This window comes from Eutrigla gurnardus (assembly GCF_963514095.1).
Source record: "Eutrigla gurnardus genome assembly, chromosome: 8".
NCBI classification, from domain to species: domain Eukaryota; kingdom Metazoa; phylum Chordata; class Actinopteri; order Perciformes; family Triglidae; genus Eutrigla; species Eutrigla gurnardus.
In genome coordinates this window covers 17880061-17901690 of record NC_139922.1, presented here as the reverse complement: position 1 = coordinate 17901690, position 21630 = coordinate 17880061, and the positions used below count along the sequence as shown (strand labels likewise).

Here is a 21630-nt window from a genome sequence, read left to right as displayed (position 1 = left end):
CATCAGACTTCCTTTGTGTGCTCCGCCAGCAGCCTGAAATGGTTTATGTGTTCTTATAAAGGTCGTTGTTTACTGTACCTTTTTTATTTTTCTGACCTGCGGGAAACTTGCACAGCAAAAACATGACACTCCTCACACTGTTTGTGACACGGCATTTTGGAAAACCTGCTCGCAGACTTTTGAAGCATGGTGAACACAGAGGAGAGGCAGGGCAGAGGCCCGACAAAGGGATGTGACAACATAGTGTGAAATGGGATTTAAAACCATGTGATTGTGGATACACGGACCGAGAACTAATGGGCTGAAGACACCATGACGGTGTTTAGTGTGTTGCAGAGTAGCAGCATACAGCTTTTGTCCAGTCTAAATCCAATTTTACTGTTTTGGGGTTTTGCATCCTATTTGTAGTATTTCTCCCCTTTTGGGCTTTTTCTTCTTTTAATCCCAACTCCTTATAGGACCGAGAGTGCACACAGTTTAAGTCAGACTCTAAAGCGTGCCAATGTCACGGCCATGTGTGAATGACCGAACCACTTTGGGATTCAAACCTCTAACCTCTGGCAGTATTAGAGCTACGCAGAGGCACAATGAATAATAACAGAAAACACACCCCTATGAATTAATGTAAAACTTTCTCAACGGACTTTCAAGATGTTCTTCCCACAGTAACAGTGGGAGGAATTTGAATAAAGGAGACATTTGAAAAAAAAACTGCGTTTCCTTTCCAACAGTATGCACTAATAAATGTACGATGCAGAAAATAATACAATAAGCGTTCCAACGGACTTCCGTCAATCTAACCCCAAATGAAACAATTACAAAGAGAAAGCTCAATTTTCAAAGATTTCATGTTTTTATTTAATCTTCATTAAACTGTTTTAATTTCCACCACCTGTATGCAGCTCCCCCGTTATGGTTTACAAAAGATGACGTCAACAGAACATTCACAAATCAAGGATTTCCTGTGGGCTTTTTGTAATTTAATTATAATAACTATGTCTATCAATGGCCAATTATGTGATGTGTCCCTGAGTCCGACTTGTTAGCAAATATGCAACTATAAAACTGCAAAAGAGTTCTTTTATAAATAGTGGAGCAGCATAGCAGACGAATCGTGCACTTTGACATGACATTTAGTACACTTATAGTCAAAGGAAGTTTAAAAAAAAAAATTGGATATTGAGCCATCGTGAATTTTCTATATGGTGGCCGTGGCAGCCATTTTTCAAAATGCCCACCTGTTTTCAGATCAATTTCCTGATTTGCAGTTTAAACAGTTCCCCTTTAATTTCAAAGCATCCCATGAGTTTCGGGAGGTTCTGAGAAAAGATAGTGACGTTTGTTTGGCTGCGTTTTCTTACTTATCTTCACAAACCTCCTGAGCAGTATCTCCAAACCTTTGCTTGCTGTGCTCTGTGACTTCCTGCCAAAATGCCAGGACTCATCCTTGTGACCCATCCTCCTGCCCCGGCATTGCAGCTTTAAAAAAAAAAAAAAAAGTTTCTGGAGCTGTTTTCAGCTCCAGCTGTGGGCTTTCATTGTACACTACTTTGCAGACTATTTCCGTCTGGATTTCCTGGAAGAGCGCTTGGGATGCTCTGACATTCAAGATGCTTTGAGTGTGCTATTAGTCAGGCTACCTGGCGCAGGGAGATAGCACTGAACTCCTTCAACCCTTTGAAACGCCGGGGACCGTGCACCCACAAAGCATCTTAGAGCCGCAGCGCTGATCGGAGGCCAGCCTCTTTCTCATGGCATATTGATGTTCATGCGTCCATGGAACTCTGCTGATGATTGCAGATCAGTGTTTATTCTTGGAGACTTTATGCACGCCAGCCTTGAGCTCTCCTCCGCCTTTTGAAGTGCGGACACACGAAAGGGGGGAGGAATGTTGGCACGAAGCCCACAGGAGCCGTGAGAGCTCACGGAAGCGTTTCTGAGTTGTTATTTACGCAATGCTTTGTTTTCCTGTGGTGCTAAAAACGCCAAAATAACCTTCCATTTGTGTGTTTTTTTTTTTAAAGTTTGGATGTTATTAATGTTTTATTGTTTTCATGCACGCTAAAGCAGAGCGCCACGGAGAAAGGACCATGCATTAGTTATGACTTCCTGGCTTATTGGGGAAGTGACGAACAAGATGACCCTCGCTCACCTCTCGCCATGGATTCAGAAGTAATTCATAACGGCGCCATGTTTTTATATTCCACCGAGACAGACCTGAGGCCTCTTGACTCTGGATATGAAGGCTCTCTCTCCAGAATCATACAGCCCTTTTCCTGATTTCATATGTGGTGTCAATCATTTTGTCAGATGGTGACAGAATGATTGACACCTGAGAATCCTGTAAACTTTGGTAGGAATTTAAAAGCTATGTTGACAGGTGTGTTTAAGACCCAAATGCAGCACACGGTCCAATAATGTCGGTTACAACTTTTTTTGAGAAGTTCTGTAGTTCTGTGCAGATTTTTGAGAGTTTTGCAAGGAAGGAATGAAGAACAATCCTGCAGTGAGCATGCGAAGCAGGAGTCCTTATAAGGGCTTGATTAGAGATTCAGAGCTGCTGTGTGCAACAGGTGAGGGGAGGTGGCTTGCTTGGGTGGGGGGGTATTCATCTACAACTACAGTACTTTCTTCTTCTTCCATTACTGGCTGATATTTATTTGCCATTACTGTTCAAAATGTTGTCTGGGATGTAAAGGGGAGCCAGTTTGATCATGTTGCCTGGAGTTTTTAGGAACAGCGGAGAATCTGATACAAAACTAAAGGTTACATTTTGAAATTATAGTCCTTCCTGTATCGAGGCAAAACACCATAACGTTTCCTTTCCTTCCTTTACCCCCAGCATTTTCTCCTCATTGAGCTTTAAGAAAAAAAGATGTGGTTTTTATCACAGCAGGACACATTTTAATTAGGCATTTTACCAGATTTTAGGTCGGATTCCCATGCTGCAACAACAATCCTCAGTTGGCTAACTAACCAACTAAAAATCTACTGTGCAGACATTATGGCAAATGGCCTCTATGTTTCTGCAGAGTACTTTTTTTGTTTTAATCAGAACAAATGAGCATGTCAGGGCATGCACCTGTGTTAAATGTGTACCTGAGCTCAGAGGAGGAGCTGGATGAATCAACCTGCTAAAAGTGGAAAGTGGAGTTTGCCGGTTCGTATTGTCAAAATGGCCGTTTAGCTTGAATTGTTTCTTTCTTTTCTATTCCAAACCGCCAATTGGCTTCATGTGAGTGAGGAGTCCTGTGCTGATGCAGGTCGGCCAAATTGGCTGGACAGCAGACAGGAAGGGAAGCCAAATGAAAATATTTTACATCAGTTTTTGTGTGTGTGTGTGTGTGTGTGTGTGTGTGTGTGTGTGTGTGTGTGTGTGTGTGTGTGTGTGTGTGTGTGTGTGTGTGTGTTGCCAGGTTTAGCGTCAGAATTGAATGGCTGCTTGGGGCAAGAATTCCACTGAAGGCTAATAAAATCACAGTGAGGTGATAAACACTCAGGGATTGATACATTTTCATTTTATCCTGTTACATGTTTTGTTGAGTTGCCATATGAATTGAATGTCACTGTTGTCCCCTGTGGGCCACCGTAGGGGGTTCCTGAGCCCGTGACTCGGAGGGAAAGTGTTCAGTGTGCCAGGCAGAGGAAAATGTAGCATATGTTGTTCTTATCAGAAAACAGTTAAGCACACACACACACACACACACACACACACACACACAGTCTGCACGAACAACACAAGAATAAATAAGCTTGCTGAAGAGGGATTGGTTAAAGGCAAAGAGGAGAGAAGCATCTGGAATAAAGCATGGAGGAAGTGGTTTTTCATGCTTTTGAAATAAAACATCATCGGGTACCAGTTTAATGTATACTTGCCAATATGATCAATATAATTCCAAATATTTAGCCACAGAACGAAGCCAAAGTGGCCAGAAATGTGTTTAATGTGCTTAAAACGTATTTGGTGTGAGTCTTCGCTTGTGTGCTATTGATGGATGGATTTTTATAAATGCAAGAATTCAACGTGAATTATACGTGAATTTGTGGTGTGTGTGTGTGTTTGTGTGTGTGTGTGAGAGAGAGAGAGAGAGAGCGAGAGAGAGAGGGAGATTGGCTCCTACTCCAGCAGATTATCCCCCATTCTTTTCATAGATCCCTGTCTCATTTTAATGACAATGGGAGATCAGCGTCAATTACTGCTGCGTCTTTGCGTCGTGATCCAGAGGGCTGATATTAAATCTGGCTTTTACCCCGGAAAGACGAGGTGACATTTAAGACAAGCTAATTATGTTAACATTTTAGTCTCTTTCTATCTATCTATCTATCTATCTATCTATCTATCTATCTATCTATCTATCTATCTATCTATCTATCTATCTATCTATCTATCTATCTATCTATCTATCTATCTATCTATCTATCTATCTATCTATCTATCTATCTATCCATCCATCCATCCATCCATCCATCCATCCATCCATCCATCCTTTATATTTATTCCATTAAAATCTTCCGTGATGACTTTCTGGAGGAGTTTTCCTCCTCCATCCCTTCATAATGCCACTCCTCCCTCTCTCTGTTTATTTATTATGGAGGGCTCTGGATTTTTGAGAGAGAGAGAGGGAGAGAGGGAGAGAGAGTTATAGGTCAATGGGGAGTGAGTCTCCTCATAATCCGGTAATCAAACCAGCTGCCGCCCAACAAAACCCCCATCCCTCCACTCCTCTCTTTCTCTATTTATTCAGGTTTTCCCTCTGATTTGTTTTGTCTCTATATTTCTGTCTCTTTTTATTCTATTCATTCTCCTCCAACAAGGAATGTCAACATTTCCTTTCTTGCCTTTTCTGTTTCCTCTCCTCCCTCCTTTCTGTCTATTTGACACTTTCTGTCAAAAGAAAATGATTCATGTAATTCACAAAAGTATCATTCATCATTAGTAAATGACTATTGATTGTGAGTTGTTAGTTATTTTTTATTAATCCTTTATTAAGGTTCTCCTTCTCGTTTCTCTTCTCTGGTCCCCCTCCATCGTCTTCTTTGCTTTTTTCAGGTTTTTAATAAACCTCCTTCACTCTCCTTCACCCTCCGTTGCCTCCGCGTGTCAACATCCTCCCTGTCTCTCTCACCCCTCACCCTCCATCCATTGCTGCTCTGCTCTTTTCTTTCTTTTTCTTTTTCAGTCTCATTCATTCTTTCTTTCCACCCTTTTTTTTCATCAAGACCATGTTTTTTAGTCTTAATCTTCCATTCCCTCAGCCTTATCGCTCTCACCAGTGAAATTGCCTCCTCACGCCGGTGTGTTCATGTGCATTTGTATTCTTTTATACCTTATTAGTAGGCTTGTCGCACCAAATTGCTTTACGATATACAATAGAGCGCAGGCCTGTGTTGTGCTTTCATCCGGTAGATGGATCCAGCTCAGGCCAGGTGTTGAAACAGGTATCGCTGTGAGGGTTGTGACCTGATTCGTATGAGCAAATTTTTGTAGTCGTGACGGGAGCGCTGTGTTCAGACTTGGTCACAGTCTGAATGTCTCTCTCTCTCTCTCTCTCTCTCTCTCTCTCTCTGGCTGGAGCTGGATAACAGAAAATGACAATCTTACATTTTTATTCTCCTACCGTGAAGGGCCACTCGATAATTGGCTGATGACGAAATGTACAAAACCAAAGAGCTCTTGGTTTACGTGACCACCAACCTGCTCCCCATGACTTATGTTTAGTGCAAGAACATCACACTTACTGCAATGAAAAAAGTTGGCAGGGAAAGTATTTCAAGGACCAATTTGCTTTCCTCCAAAACGTATTCAGCAGTGTATAAAAGTTTAATCAAATTTGATTTGATTAAAGGTTGATTTGGTATCACTACTACTGCTGCTACTGTTACTACTACTAATAATAATAGTTTGTGTAAATAACCCAGTCTGGCCAAGGCAAACCTATTCCCCCATCCCATTATTTAAACTTACTGGTGGTAAGTTGAATCTTCTCACCCTCTTTAACTCCCTTTAAGTAAAACACTGAATTAAAGCACATGAACTCTGGCAGCTATAACTACACGGTTGACTGAAAACAGGCTCGAGCGTGTGTGAATGCATGTGTTGCTGTTCTCTGGAGGTAGCCTGCGGCAGTGTTTGTCTTAAATAGCCTCCAGTACAAGTTTGTTTTCAGGAGATTTATTATATCACAACAAAGCCCCTGAGATGTGGGGTCCTTCACAAACAGATGGAAAACAGAAAAAGAGGCATAAAGATAATAAGTATTTAAATAGGAACTGATCCTAGTGAAATGTGTGTTGAGGGAGAGACCACAGGGAGCGTCTCTAACCTAGAATGGTTGGTTTTATATATAAAACATTGAGTGGAAGAAGATCAATTTTTACAAGCATTCTGGTAAACAATGTCGGGGTAGTTCATTATTAGTCGTGTCACACGTCTCTTTCTAACATTAAATAATGAATAAGTAAAACAATGCCGTTCACCTCAGCAGCAACAGAATTTGTTTAATTTTTTTGTTTATCATGGGGGGGAAGATGATGATGCCACAGCAGCTTTTCTGTCCTCACAATCATATCTCATGCATACACATGCACATACACTTCAGAGTCAGGTTATTATTCATACATTCTCTCGTGGGAGTCCATGAGGCACATTATTATCATAGTCTTTAAGGGTTGAAGCTTCACTCAAAGAAAATAAGAGTCCAAAATAATTCCCTTCCTTTTAATAGATCTATGAGATCTATTTTTCTCTTGTATTATGTGTGTAGATGGGAATGTGCTTGTATGATAATATGTAGTCAGTGGCCTAAGCTGCAAATCTCATGATGTAGTTGTGACCTCCTCACCTGTTTTCTCTCCCCCTTCGTAATCCATCCTCTCTGGCTCTCAATAATTTATTGCCGTCTCTTTACCTCCATCTCTGCACTCTTTGCTGTTTATCCCTGTCGCCCCTGACCCGTCTCCCTCGCGCCTCCCCCTCCATCTATCTCCCTCGTCTTACTCCTCCACCTGTTACACACCTATACATCACTCTATGTCTTCCAACTCTCTCTGTCTTTGTCTTTCTCTGTCTCCCTCTCCTTCACCTCCGGGACCCTGTCCATCCTCTGTACACCCCATGAGTGATTTATTCATTCACCTAACCTTTTCCCCACTCTGCTCTCCTCTTTAACCCTTCAGATGGCGTCTACAGCATTTCTGCACAGTGCGTCCTCCGTGTCCTCATCATCACCGAGGACATGCTGGGCAGCAGTGTCACCGTCCGCCTGCAGAACATGTCCCAGGAGCACTTCCTGTCACCGCTGCTGGGTAACTTCCTGGAGGGCGTGTCAGCAGTGCTCTCGGTGCCCGTGGAGGATGTTTTCATCTTCAACATCCAGCCGGACCTGGACGCGGCGCCGGGAGGGATCCTGAACGTCAGCTTCTCTGCCGCGTTGCCCGGCGGCCTCTTCTTCCCCTCAGAGACTCTGGAAGAACAACTGTACCTGAACAGGCCGAGGCTGACGTCGCTCACACAGATGGAGGTTAGTTCCTATTTACAAATACAAGTACACACATGAGACTCACACGTTTTGAAGTGTTGGCTTATAAATATCTACTGCTGCATAAAGACAAATGATGAAAATATTTTTCATCTGAACATCCTATGAAAAAAGTAATTTGCATGCAGCAGCTGGAAATCAGGGTACATGTAATAAGACATCGGAAGTGAAGACACGTGCAAACACACATGCATCTCAATACAGTCGCTTGAGCATATGAGCTGGTAATAATGCAACACAGATGCCATGCCGGCGCAGCCATATGGCTTTAGCAATACACTGATATGACCACCGAATCTGCTTGTGCATGAAATCGCACACACCTGGACTCAGCATGCACATCAATCACACGCACGCGTACTTCACGCACGAGACAAAGGAATGTTTCGGTAGGAAGGAGAACAAGTGAAAGCCAAGAAAAGATTTATGATGGGAGAAGAGAGAGCACAGTGGTGTCAAAAGATACATAGTTTAAGGCTGAATATTTGACCTTTTCTCCACAAGAAACTGTCGCACACATTTTCCAACTGGATGTGCACTGTCTGAGAAGACACAATCTAGGAAATATCTGGTCCAGTGACCTTAAGGAAATGCTTTTACAAAGCAAGCTCAGGGAACATGAATACATATATGCAAGTTAATGTAAAAATAAAGACCCATAGCTATACATGTCAGTGTGATTGGGCTGTAATTGTACGCCACCTCTTAAGGGAAACTGTTTTTTGAGTATCCAACGAGGCATTCGTAATGACTGAGACCTGAGGAGAACATGTGATAAGTCTGTAGGGAGGATATGAGTCCATAGAGACACATGCCCCTTCCAGTGTCAGAGAAAACATGTATGGTAGTCAATGGGAAAGGCAAATAAGAAACTAAGAAACACAATCATTCATGGCACAAGTCAAACAGGATCAGAACATTTTTTTCACCATTGACTACAACTATAGGCTACATATTTTGTCCGACGTACGGTCCCATGGGAAACACCGGAAAGACTCTCTAAGCAAATTATAATTACATTATTTAAAATCAGATTTTAAGGAGGTCATATTGGCACGTCCTTTGTTTATTATTAAAACAAATGTACCTTATTTTTTTACCATGTTTTGGTCCAGAGTGAAATCTTGGATGATCACCATGAAATCTGGTCACAAATGTGGATGCTGAAAGCGCCCACGCCTGCACCAATCAGAGAGCAGCAGCTTCTATGGGGGCTTCGTGGCCTGCGAGGCGTGACGCAGGGAAAAAAGGCAAACCGCTAATTTAGACGAGCACGTCAATATTTTAATCTGGAAGCTTCTTTCATCTCAACTGCGGCGACTTGACAGTAAGAGGACGATATGTAGAGAGTTTAATTAGTAAATATTTAAAAATAAAATGAGGGAGGGAGGAATATGAATGTTCGTTTGTCAGCAAGGTGACGGTAATGTTTTGGCATTGGTAACACAAAGCTAGCATAACTAAAGTGCTAAAATGCTAGCATGCTAACACGCTAACACGCAAACCGTCATCTTTAGGCAGTCATTTTAAACTAATTGCCGTCAGTTACAGAGAGCTGAAATATCGTACGTATTTGTTCCTGTTACACTGAGTTTCGTTTTGTATCTTCAGTGTTTCAGAGCCTCTCTAACGTGTTAACATTTATATCCATGTTCCTAAATATGGTACGGTAACGTTACATGCTAGTCCAATTTGAACAACTTCTGAATTTAACAAAAAAAGAACATATTCCTTTAGTAAGTGTTTATGTGGACAATTAACCATAGCTTCTTGGGATATGTTGCTGTTGTTGAATGATGACACAATTATAATATTCATCTAAAAAAAAAAAAACTGCATTCAGTTAAATACTTTATTTTGCTTATCTTTTCTTCCTGGCAAGTAGCCTACATTTACTCAAGAATTGTACAATTTCAAAGTACTTTTATCTGACAGCTGTAGTTTCTAGTTACTTTTCAACTGATAAAATTTAAAATAAAATGTGCTGTTATGGATGAAACAACCTAGAAGTATATAAAGTAGTTAAAACAAGCCCCATTTGACCAGCTACCACATTAAATTCACATGTATGTATTGATGCATTGGTATTAATAATCTACAATGGTATTACCTATGTACTTTTCCCTCAAGTACTATTATGATTCAAGGAATTATGAAGTTTATTTACATTATTGTACTGGTACATACTACTTCCTTAGGTAAATTATTTAAATATGACTGTACTTCCACCACTGTTTGCATGGTTTACTTTAAGACCAAAATGAAAAATTTCCAATTTGAATCTTCGCAGTTGCACATGCGTTACTTTTACATTTATTACAATACAGTATGTGGGCGGTAAGAAAAAAACATATTGCATGTTGCAGCTAGGCAGAAGCGCTTTGATGGAAAAAGTATGCTGAGCAGTGAAGGTAATCTGAATTTAAGCACCATCTGGAGAATCTACGGCAAACCACATTCCTCACAATGACTTCCAACATCCATCCTCTCCCTTTTCTCCAGGTTCTTCCATTTGACGACAACGTGTGTCTGCGTGAGCCGTGCCAGAACTACATGAAATGCATCTCAGTGCTGCGCTTCAACAGCTCCGCCCCCTTCATCTCCTCGCCCTCCATCTTGTTCCGGCCCATCCACCCCATCGCAGGCCTACGCTGCCGCTGCCCGGTTGGCTTCACGGGGGATTACTGCGAGACGGAGATCAACCTGTGTTACTCCAACCCCTGCCTGAACGGAGGGGTGTGCGCCCGCAGAGAAGGAGGGTACACCTGCATCTGCCGTGAAGACTACACTGGTGAGTAGTGTGTGCTACTAAGGGGCGTATGGGTCATTCTGTGTCATTTAATCAAATTTCTGAAAATCTTGCCCTGCTGTGATGTTTACTAGTAGGCTATTAGGACATCCAGCACCAAAAACGGCCACAAAAACCCCACCAATATCAGGATTTAAAAAAAAAAATCACTGTGACAAAATGTGGCAAAACACCCTCCTGATATTTAATATGATTTTAACAAGAATATGATCTTTCAAGAAAAGTAAGTTTGGACCTGATACTTTGAAAAGTCAAATTTGCTATTTAATTTTGACAAGCCAAATTTTGGGAGAAGTTTAAGTACCTACCATACTAGGTTATAATTGAGCTACACCCCTGACATGCCATGTCTGGAGGCTATTAGTAACAGATATACACTGTAGAGATTTTGAAGGCCACAGGTGAGATAGTTTTCCAGATATTGCTGTTTAAAATGGCTTTTCAGAGTATGATGCCAAACACCGTCTAAACTACCCTTCATTCAATTATCTTTTCATGAGAAAACTGTTGAGAGTAAGAAGATTTTAAGATTTTTCCTATTAACAGTATGTCTTTTAACTAGAATTTTTACAGGACATTCTGAGATGGTCAGGTGGGAGGCATTTGATGAAATGACACGGAATTACCTGTATGCATGTATTTATGCTGCTGTGGTCTTGGTGAGGTGGTGGGAAATTTCTCCAATTTAGCTGATTTTGTTGGTTCTTTATGGGTCGTCATACGGACTTGAGTTAGTTGTGTTTTTGCCAGAAAGAGTTGGTATAGTCATGTTGTAGTAGGATGAGCATATTATGCTTGTTTCAAGCTAGCGAGGAATAAACCCAGCTTTCATCCGCTGTCCCCGAAAGACTGAAGAGTCAAATGGATAGGGGGTTCAGTGTGTTTATGTGTGAGTTGTCGTAGTCTTTAACGCCAGCCTGGTAAACTAAAACTGACTGACTATGTCTTTGTTCATGTCCCACATCGACTTCCTTTTGATCCACTGTGTCAAACTGTTTTTTTTTTTTGTGTTGAGCTAAACAACATGAAAACGCACACACACACTCTACAGCCTGGGAGATTTTCCTCAACCTGTGACTTATTCTTTTACAAACATGCACACACACACACACACACACACACACACCTCCACCGCTGCCACCACTGTAAACCCCATCACTCTTACTGTCGCCACACTCATTTTTCCTTCTCTCTCTCTCACACACACACACACGTTTAATCCTGTCTTACCTTTCCTCTTACTCTGGACTGATTCTCTCTCTTTCACTCTGTCTCTGCCTCCCCGATTGCTATGAATGTCAGTGTGTGCGTCAGGGGGATATTTCACATTGCCTTTTATTTCGAATCAAAAGAGAGCCGAGAGAGCGAAGCAAAGCTTTTTCTTTAGTGAGAGAGACGGAGGGTTTTCCAAACTCCCACTGAGACAGAAGAGAAGAAGAGAGCAAAGGAGAAATAGAGGTAGAAAGGGACTGAGAACGAGTGGGAGTGAAAGAAAGACAGAATGGTGTATGATGGAAAGAAAGTGAAAGAGAGATGGAGGGAATCTTGAAAGAGAGATGGAGAGGGAATGTGATGTGTAGAGGAAATAACTCTTTTGGGTGATTCCAGTGAAAAATTGATAATCAAAAGATGATCTTTTTGGTCAGGTTGACTGCTTGTGCAAACTGCACATTAGATCCACTGCACAACACCTATTTTAAAAGAAAATACGTCACTTTTTAAGCTGGTTCGTCTATCTGATTGTTCGGGCTGACAAGTCATATTGCATTTTAAAGGCTATTTTTTAAATGGAGTCCAGCGCAGTGCTAACTCTGCGTAAAATGCACCTGAGTGACATTACACCAATTCCAGCAAACTTCATGGATCAATCAGCACTTTAGTGAGTCTGTAAGTGCTACTCATCTTCATCTTAACATCATCTTCACTTCCCTAGGCATAGGACGAGAGGAAACTTTCATGTCACAATTATCTTGGCCAAAATTATTACGATTCAAGACCTGATAATAATAATAATTAACCTGATAATCATCGAAATATTAAACTTTTAAAAATGGTACTTAAACATACTGGTATCACTTTATATCTTGTTATGAAACAAATATTTGATTGCGTCAGCTCCTAATTTTCAATAAGGTGAAAAGATTTCAGTGTATAAAATATGTCATTTGTCTATGGTGAACAAGTCACTCATGACACAATTATCCCAATAATGATAAAAATAATCACCACAATCAAAGAAGATGAAATTAGCTCAATGATAATAGGCGCACAAACTCCGGAAAGAAAAACTGTGAGAATAGGAAGGATGAAGAAAACATCAGGAAGTTAAAGATGGGACAGGAAAGGAATGGAAGACAGGACGGCGAGGAGGTGGGTATGACAGCAATAAGAGAGACGAGGGAGACGGATGAATTCAGAGACAGTAACATGGAAGGAGGGCTGCAGGGGGAAAATGGGGCGAGAGACAACTGGGAGCAATGAGAGAAAACGGGATGGAGGATGAGAGTTGACTGATGGAGCGAGGGAAATCAGATGGGTTCTGGGTAGTCTGTGTTGTGCTTTTGCTGCGTAGGCGTCGGGTGTTGCGGTGTCTTGTCAATGCCCAGGGCTAGTGGGAGGCAGAGGAGGAGGAGGGGTAGGACAAATAAACAGGGACGAATTGATTCTGCAACACACAGAAATCTCCAGACATCTCCCGACCAAGTTTTTTTTTTCATCTTTCCATCCACCCTGCCTTCATCCATCCTCTCATGCGTTCTTTGTGGCTTTGAATTGCTTTTCCCTGAAACTTCCATGGATTTCTCTCACAGGCAGGAGCCAAGCCCGTCGTTTTGACCGAGGCCGAGTGAGAAAACATGTTTACGTAAAAATTGTTGTAATGCCTTAAATCTGACTGAGAGCCAAGTTGTGCCATTTTGGCTTGATATTTGTTGGTTAGCTGTTGGGATTTTTTTTAAAGGAGGCAATAGAGTAAAATAGCACTTTAATGATACAATTACAATAATAATCTGTATACCACTTCCTAAAAACAAAGCAACAAATTGCTATAAACAAAGCAAAAAAGTAAACCAACAATAATAAAAGCAAATAGAATACATACCAGATTACAAATAAAATGAATTTAAGCCCAGATAGATAACCTATAGCTTGTAAAATCAAGTAAAATGTTTATTACAATTAGTGCTGAGATAAAATATTAAAGGGAGATTTCAAAGATAATACTGACTCAAGCAGCCTGATTTCTGTCAGACAGGTCGTTCCAGAGTTTAGGGGTCCTCTGCCTTAATAAAGTGTACTCACACAAGAGCAGCAGGTGAAGGCTTCATCCAGGTCCAAGGGAACTCTTAACGGAGCCCGTTCACTTCTTCTTCCAGACAAAGGCAGAGACACACACAGAATTCACAATACAAGTAACCTCAGGCTAACCCTTCTCTAAACCACACATTTAACCCCAGGATAAGAAAGGTTTGACACTTTGAACGAGGGTTACAACCACTTTGTACCCATGAAGTATTAAACCCCGCAGTGAAGAAAGGTTAGCACTGCCTTCATGCTGCCAGCCACAGAGATCTAGTGCTCAGAAAACAGTGTGAAAGACAGCATGAACAGAGGTCATGTACCTGTCAGCCGAGTACTGATTACCTACTGTTAGCTCAAGGTTTAAATGAAACTGTGATGTGTTTTAACACTGCTGTGTTTCAATCCAGAGTTAAACTGAAAATGTGAAAGGTGCTATGTATAAATAGTTATTATTATTAATTCATATTACAAAAAGCTTTTAAGTTTACTGATGTGTTAATCGACGTCTGAAGTCTCCGTTGATTAAATTAAATGAATCTTTGAGACAGATTGACCAGTGCTGCTTTAGTCTGCTCAAAAGCCTTTTTCCACATCAGACATTTACCCTGGTCAATGCAGTACATTTACATTTACATTTAGGTCATTTAGCAGACGCTTTTGTCCAAAGCGACTTACAATAAGTACATTTGTCAAAAGAAAGAAACAAAGAAACCACAACATACCATTGCCGATAAAATAAGAGCTAAAAATAGAACAAGTGTTAGATCCTCGTCTGAGTAAATTAGTAGCTGTTCATTACGGTTAATTTACTGTTCATTGCAGTAAAAGCAAAGGTCTTACTAATAACATTAACAATGCCTCCGTTCTATTCAACTGTGTTTTAATTAGAACCCTGAAACTGATGCAGCTAATTGTAATTCAGCCATTGTTAACTTCATTATTTGCACCTTTTTTCTAGTGTCACATATGTATATATATACAAAATGCTCGTGTTCCTCATTTCATCTTCATATGTGGCAAACAGAAAACAAAGTAGATAAAGTAAGAAATCTAAATAGTCTCATGTTATTGTAAAAAGTTGGGAGTGAAAAAAAACTGATTAACTGATCGGAGCCTTTGTAATAGGGTTTGCACATTTGAACTTCTGCTAATTTCTCGTGAGCAGACATCTGCCTCCTTAAGTAGAATTTGTTTAAAATGGGTACGACAGCTGTTGTGGTATTTAAATGAGAAGCCAGATATGCTTCCAAACCCCAGCCAATTAAATGACTGTCAAGGCAATCAAATACATTTCCTAGCAGATCCAACTGCATGCCGCACAAAGTAAAATGTAGCCTAAACGCTGGTTGAGGTTGTGTTTGGCTCAGATTATACTTTTTAGACATTATTAATGAGTGCTCTTAAACTAGAATCGAATCCGAGTCTGTGAGTCAAGTTTTAAGACAAGTGATGAAAGGAAGAGTTTATGTTAAGTATGTGATAATTAGCTTCTGCTCCTCTTAACCTCTTTATTTCCAGAGTGCATCACTTTAGTGTTCATTTACTTTAGGAGGGAAGTTGTCGTACCAAATCCCGCAGCTACGATTGCCAAACTCTGTTGAAGCTCTGCGGTCTTTACTCTTTTATTCATAAGAATTTAAATATTCCTAACCTCAAGCGCTCATTAATCTGAGAAACATGTGAAGCTTGCAGGGCTGAAGGGAACGTGCAACAGTCATTAACCCTGAAAACAAGAAAAAGGCCTCAGTGGTGTAAAGAGACGTTCCCAGTGGACAGTCAACCTAAAAGACAGAGATAACAGTAGACAGAAACAGAGGATAGCTAATCGTTTTCACCGACCAAAAGAACTTACTCTCAGAAGTGATAAAAAGGACTTGCACATTTTGCAGATTATAGTAAGATGTAGGAGGAGGGATACACCCAGACAGGAGATGGGAAACAGAGAGAGAGAGATAGGCATGGATGCAGACTAAATTGGTTTTTGAGAAGATAAAGCGCTGAGGAGAGAGAACACAGGTAGAAATCCAATGGCTTAGTTGTCCTAAGCAAGAGAAAGAGACAGAGAAGGAATGCGGTAGACAGAGATGAGATGAGCTTTGGATGCGATAAAGCAGATATGCACGTTACGCTGAGAAATTTAATCTAACAGATAGCGAGGAAAACAGATCACACACGTTGAGCAAATTAGCTTGAGGTAGCTAAAACTATGGGAGGCTCGTGAAGAAAAGTGCTGGTGTGTAAGTGAGTTTTAGCCTTTTGGGGAATGTGTGGATGGCTATAAAAGAGTATATGAGCAACCGAGGAGGATAGAGGGCAGACATTTAATAGGTTCAAGTGTGATTTAAATATAGAGTACAAGATGAATTAGTTTGGTTTAGGAAAGACAGAGAGAAAGAAGTGAGAAGTGAATGGACGGTTGGATGATAGAGGGAGGTGGGTGATGAACGCACAGGAAGAGGAGACTAAATTATGTTTGGCAAGATAAGTTAAAGTATAGAGGAGGTATAGAAGGGACACGCATAAAGAGGCGACTAGGAGGGAGGTTGACGTTAGCACCCACAAGTGAGTTGTGAGTGACCTTATGCAAAATAGTTTGTCGTTCTCCCACTGGTGCACACCTCGGCAGTCTGTGATAAAACAGAAATAGTGTTTGTCTTACTTAACGTATGCCCAATGGCAGAGCTCAGCCATGAAATTAGAGGTAATTACTGAGCTAATCTGCGTTTATTATATATTTAGCAACTTACAACTCCCGTGTGAAGCTAAGAAAATGTATCTTTTAAAGCTTGATAGAAGCAACAGGGCTTTCACTTCATAGCTAAGTTTTTTTTTATTTATTTGTTAATATATTTGTTTTTAGACAAATGCAATCAACCAAAACTCTTTAATGTAAAGAGTTAAGCACAAGTCATGTTAATTGGGGAATTAATTAGCCTTTCATTGATAGCATATATATTATACACCGCATTTATGACCAATTACACAGCCAGTTATTATAGAATTAAGCAGAACACAGCAGTAAATAATATTTACTACATTTATGCACTGTGTGGAGGATAGAGTAAAATTACAGTTACACTGACAGTCTTGGTTGATAAGACAGCGACAGTATTAAGGAAAAAATGAGGTCAAAAACACATCAATAATCACTGCCACAATAATTACATTTTCTGCAGCCAGGAGGTATTTCAGGTGAGAAGACAGAGGTCAAAACGTGACAGGACGGACTGATTGGCTGACGGTATTCTCGCAGCCAAAAGTTAAACTATCCCCAATGTTTGGAATCAAATTGGCCATTTTGCCTCAGGCTGCAATTCACCGCTGCTCTGGTGCTTTTTCGGTTTAAAGGGTGGAATGAAAATCACATTTCCAAGTTTAAAGAGTGGCAAGGAAGGTTTGTGGAGATAAATCACGCAAGGGATGAAGTGGGGTGAAGACGACATTTGAAAAGACAGTTTGAGGAGTTTGAGTGGAACTGGGAGACAAAACAAATGCAGGCAGGCTGGGTGAGAGTGGGGAGTGAAGGAGTGGTGAGATAATGGTATGGGAAGGAATCAGAAGACTCAGTGACATTAATTGAGTGACAATAAATGAGTTGTGTGTGTGTGTGTACAAAGTAAGAGAGAGGTAGACTAAACTTTTGGGAAATTAAAGAATAGTGAAGTGTGTGTGTGTGTGTGTGTGTGTGAGAGAGAGAGAATGAGAGAGAGAAAGCAAGCATGCAGAACACGCATCGAGGATAAATGTGTTTGGAACGAGCACAGCTAGTGTAGGAGAAAATAGAGGAAATAGAGACATCTAAATACATAATATATATGAGTTATGTGCATGTTAGATTAAATAAAATGCACTGAAGGGCACATGATTTGCTGAGTGGAGTGGGATAAATGCATTTAACACTGTGAGAGGAAGGAAAGAGGAGACTTAATTCATTTTTGGGAGATACATTTCAGACCATGAGCGGAGGGAAAGGGAAAAACATGTCGAATGACCTCAGGCCCCTCTGGAGTGTTTACGGGAGATATGCATGTCATGTGAAGAATTAAAAGTGAATGCTTTTCCTGTAATCACAGTGTACTTGTGGTATTTTGGTCAGTCGATCCGGGGGTTTTGAAAAGTTACATACGGTATACGATAGAGATAGAAATAGAGATGCGTAGCTGAGCTGCAGCTTTGTTGTTGCTCGTGGAATTATAAATAGGCTGAGTGTCGCTTGAGATAGCAGTAGTATTTTCAATCATGAAAGGTATGATTTTGAAGGCACACTAACTGTTGTTAGGAACTCAGGATGCCTTGAAGTCTATAATCAATAGCCAGGCTTGCAGGATTCAAGAAAGGAAACTCCTTTCCTCCGAAAAGATACCAAACAATTTTGTTTGTGCAGATCAGAAAGACCTACGCACAATGTAATGGAACTGTACAAGTATATGAATAAAGAATAATCCTATTAATAATAATCCTATGGGGGGGGTTTAGCTCAGGAGGTAGAGCGGGTTGGCTGGCAACCGCAAGATTGCCGGTTCGATCCCCGGCTCCTCCTAGCTGAGTGCCTGGTGTCCCTGAGCAAGACACCTCACCCTAATTGCTCCTGACGAGCTGGCTGTCGCCCTGCGTGGTTGACTCTGCCGTCGGTGTGTGAATGTGTGTGTGAATGGGTGAATGTCAGTCATTGCTGTAAAGCGCTTTGGAGAAAAGCGCTATATAAATGAGGCCATTTACCATTTTAGTAATCCCTTTGTTTACCCATGTCATTTATAAATGTATGTAGTATTATTCGTGGGTAGGTTTTCAGACTATTTCTGTGAATCCATGCAAGATTTACTTGCAAAGTGAACACCAGTTTAAGTTGAACATTGAACAGGGCAAGTTCATTTAAAATTTGTAAAGAAAAGTTTAACCTGGTAGTAGAAAAGGAGGAATAGAAAATGAGAGTGAAGGATTGAAAAGGAATTCCAAAGAAAAGGCTGCAGGGTGAATAGAGGGTTAAAGGGAATCGGAAATGAATGTGGGAGGGGAATTCTTATCAATATCTGCCATCTGATCTTTTGAAAAAGGCCAAAAAAAGAGGATAAGAAGATTATGAGGGAGGTTAAGGAAGGCAGATGAAAGTGGAATAAAGACTTGTTAGGAGGGAAATACAGCACAAATGAAAGAGAAATTATATAGGGAAAAAAAACATCAGAGAGCGGATATGGAAGGAACTAAAATAATATGTTCTTTCATAGAGATTGATATAAATGACAGAAAAGAGGATTAGCTAAGATGAGGTGTAAAGAGAGCTCTATGAAATGAAAACAAATGGAAGAAAAACATTTAAAACTATAAAGGGGTTGGCATGGACAAATAATGTGCAAATAATGCAGATAAAACAAAGAAGCCTGAAGGAAGAATGGTGGAGGTCTTACATCAGTGAAGAAAGAGGAGAGAGAGACTGTGTTTGAAGGAGGAAGTACGAGAAGTTTAAATAAAAGTTAGTGAGTAAAGATGCAACTAACTGAAATCCATGTACTGCATCATGCTCACATAGTGACTTTGGTTCTCTTCAAAACCATTTAAAGCTGTAACCTACTAGAATCAAATACATGTAACTCAAAATCAGTAGAGCCCTTGAGGGTGCCTGTTCATGTGGGGGTGTAAAAGGGAGAAAAAAAGAGCGCCAAAAAATGGGAGTGAGACCCAGAGAGGAAGGAGAAGAGGGAAGCAACTGGGAGTGTACTGGCCTCTAGGGATGTACCATATGTTGGGGTGGAGGAGGGGGTGATGGGGTGGGTGGTTGGGCGGAGCGAACTAAGATGCCGGCGGGGGTGGTTGAAGAATACTGGCTTTGATGAATAAAACATCCGCGTGAATGAAGGGGTGGTGTGAATGCATTAAGCCAGGCATAGAGGAAGAAGAAGGAGCAAGAAAGGTAGGAAGGATAAAGGAACGGTAAAGTGTGGAGCATTTTATATATAGAGATGTAAGGTGGAGGGCAGATAGAAAAGGAAGGAAGGAACAAGGAGCCAGAGGATGGAGGAAAGGAAAGGAAGAGGGGGTGAATGGAATAGCGGTCTGCTTTTAAACAATAAAGTGCATATAAAAAGAGTCGGATGTTTTCAGACTTGAAAGTCTTTGTTGGGTGTGTTTATTTTGGGTTATATGTATGTAAGTTGACATGTCTTGGTGAATATGTCAGTGCTGATTATTTTGATATGAAAATACCCCATCACAAATAAACTTGCCAATATACTTACCTTTTTAAAACTTTCGATCTAAGGAGCCTGATGATATACAGTTGAATAGTCAAAGTGACGGGGAAATGTGATTGGCTAATAAAACAAAGGATAATTCATAAATAACAACATGGCTATTTCAAAATCAAAGCATATGCCTACAGTTATTAATCACATTTATTCATCAGAGAACTGATACATTTTTTCATTTATGAACAATTCTCTAAAATCAGCTGGTAGAAACAGCTGTTTTCGGCGTCTATAACAGCTGTTTACAGACTGACACTTCACTTCCCTGTTGTTTCCCTTCGGTCTGGAGCTACAATGTGGAAAATAGCGTTAGGACCAAAATTACTATTCAAAACCATGAAAAACAAGTAGGATAAGAAAACGTGTCTGTCTGTCTTACCGCTACAGACAGTGTCGCAACTATACACACACACACACACACACACACCCTAAACACGACAAACTGAAGTGGAGTATAATTGTAACACATGTGCATGTGCCTCGTTGTCCGACTGTGTCGATGCATTAAGCTGTAGCTTATGTGTCTGGCCGTGTGTGTTTCCATTCCGGTAAGTTAATTAAAAAACATCTGTGTGCGTGTATATGTGTGAGGAAATTTAAAGTGCTACCTTGCAAATGGACTCGTGTGTTAAGTAATCGCTTGACCTTTGAGTCCGAGCAGAATGAGACACATTAAACGCGGCTCTCTGTCCCACTTTGTGTTTGTGTGTGTGTGTGTAGGGATGCATCGATTAGTCGCCGTTGTCGACAAAAGTCGATGGCAAAATTAGGCACAGACAAATTTAATTGACGATAATTGTCGGTTACCTCATCACACAACTTTTAGTCAACTAATCGTTTCAATAATTGATGACTAGTCAACTATCAAAATAGTCGCAGCCCTGTGTGTGTGTGTGTGTGTGTGTGTGTGTGTGTGTGTGTGTGTGTTTGTGTTTTCTATCACTGCTGATCAGTGGAAGTGGAGGTCTTAACATTTTTGGGGCTAAAGCCATGACTGACAATTAAGTCGGTCTGAGATCACGTCTGCTCTGCATTACTTCCTCTAATTATGTGTGAATAGGTGTGTTTTTCCCTTCCCTCGTCAATTTATTTCCTGCCAGTCTGTCAACCTGTGCATAACTGGGTGTGCATAATGAACCAGCGTGTGTTTAAGTCTCGCTGCACGCATAATTCATGAGTATTAATGCCTATTTATATATTTTAATATTAATGAGAGGGTCTTTACGGTTGAATAGGCACAACAGACAAAGGCAGGGAAATTGTGATGTGTTAGACTTGCACGCATGTGTTTGTTGTGTGTGTTTGTGCGAGTGTGTTTTTCCCTGTTTAATTGGTTCCCTGTTGTGTGCACTTACATAAAGTTATGTTTAATGTGAGAGTGGAGAGAGGATGAGATAAAGCTAAACAGGGACAGGCAGATGTGATTATTTTAATGTCCTTGGGCTTTTGTGAGCTGAACTGTGTGTGTGTGTGTGTGTGTGTGTGTGTGTGTGTGTGTGTGTGTCTGTCCATCCTCAGGGTGATTTAGTGGTGTGAGAGAGTATGTTTGTCAGCCAATAACTGGCAGTGATTAGCTGCCCGGTGGCGTGAGGAGAGAGGTGGTGTGGCAAAATGAACTGTTATAAAATGAGCAAGTGCTAAAAACTTTGGTTGAATGAAGAGAAATAACATTATTGTTTAGGAATCAGGAAAGCGATGGAGGCATTCTTGAATTAGTCAGTTAAAGGAACATAGTAGTTTG

The 21630-nt window shown here is 40.7% G+C and overlaps 1 protein-coding gene across 1 annotated transcript in view; it reads left to right on the top strand.

Moving 5' to 3' along the window:
- Positions 1–21630, top strand: part of celsr3 (cadherin, EGF LAG seven-pass G-type receptor 3) — a 90989-nt gene that overhangs the window by 15246 nt on the left and 54113 nt on the right. Inside the window, exons 2-3 of the mRNA XM_084014738.1 lie at positions 7177–7520; positions 10041–10329. Of these exons, the coding sequence (XP_083870864.1) occupies positions 7177–7520; positions 10041–10329 (633 nt within the window). The remainder of the gene's footprint in view (positions 1–7176; positions 7521–10040; positions 10330–21630) is intronic.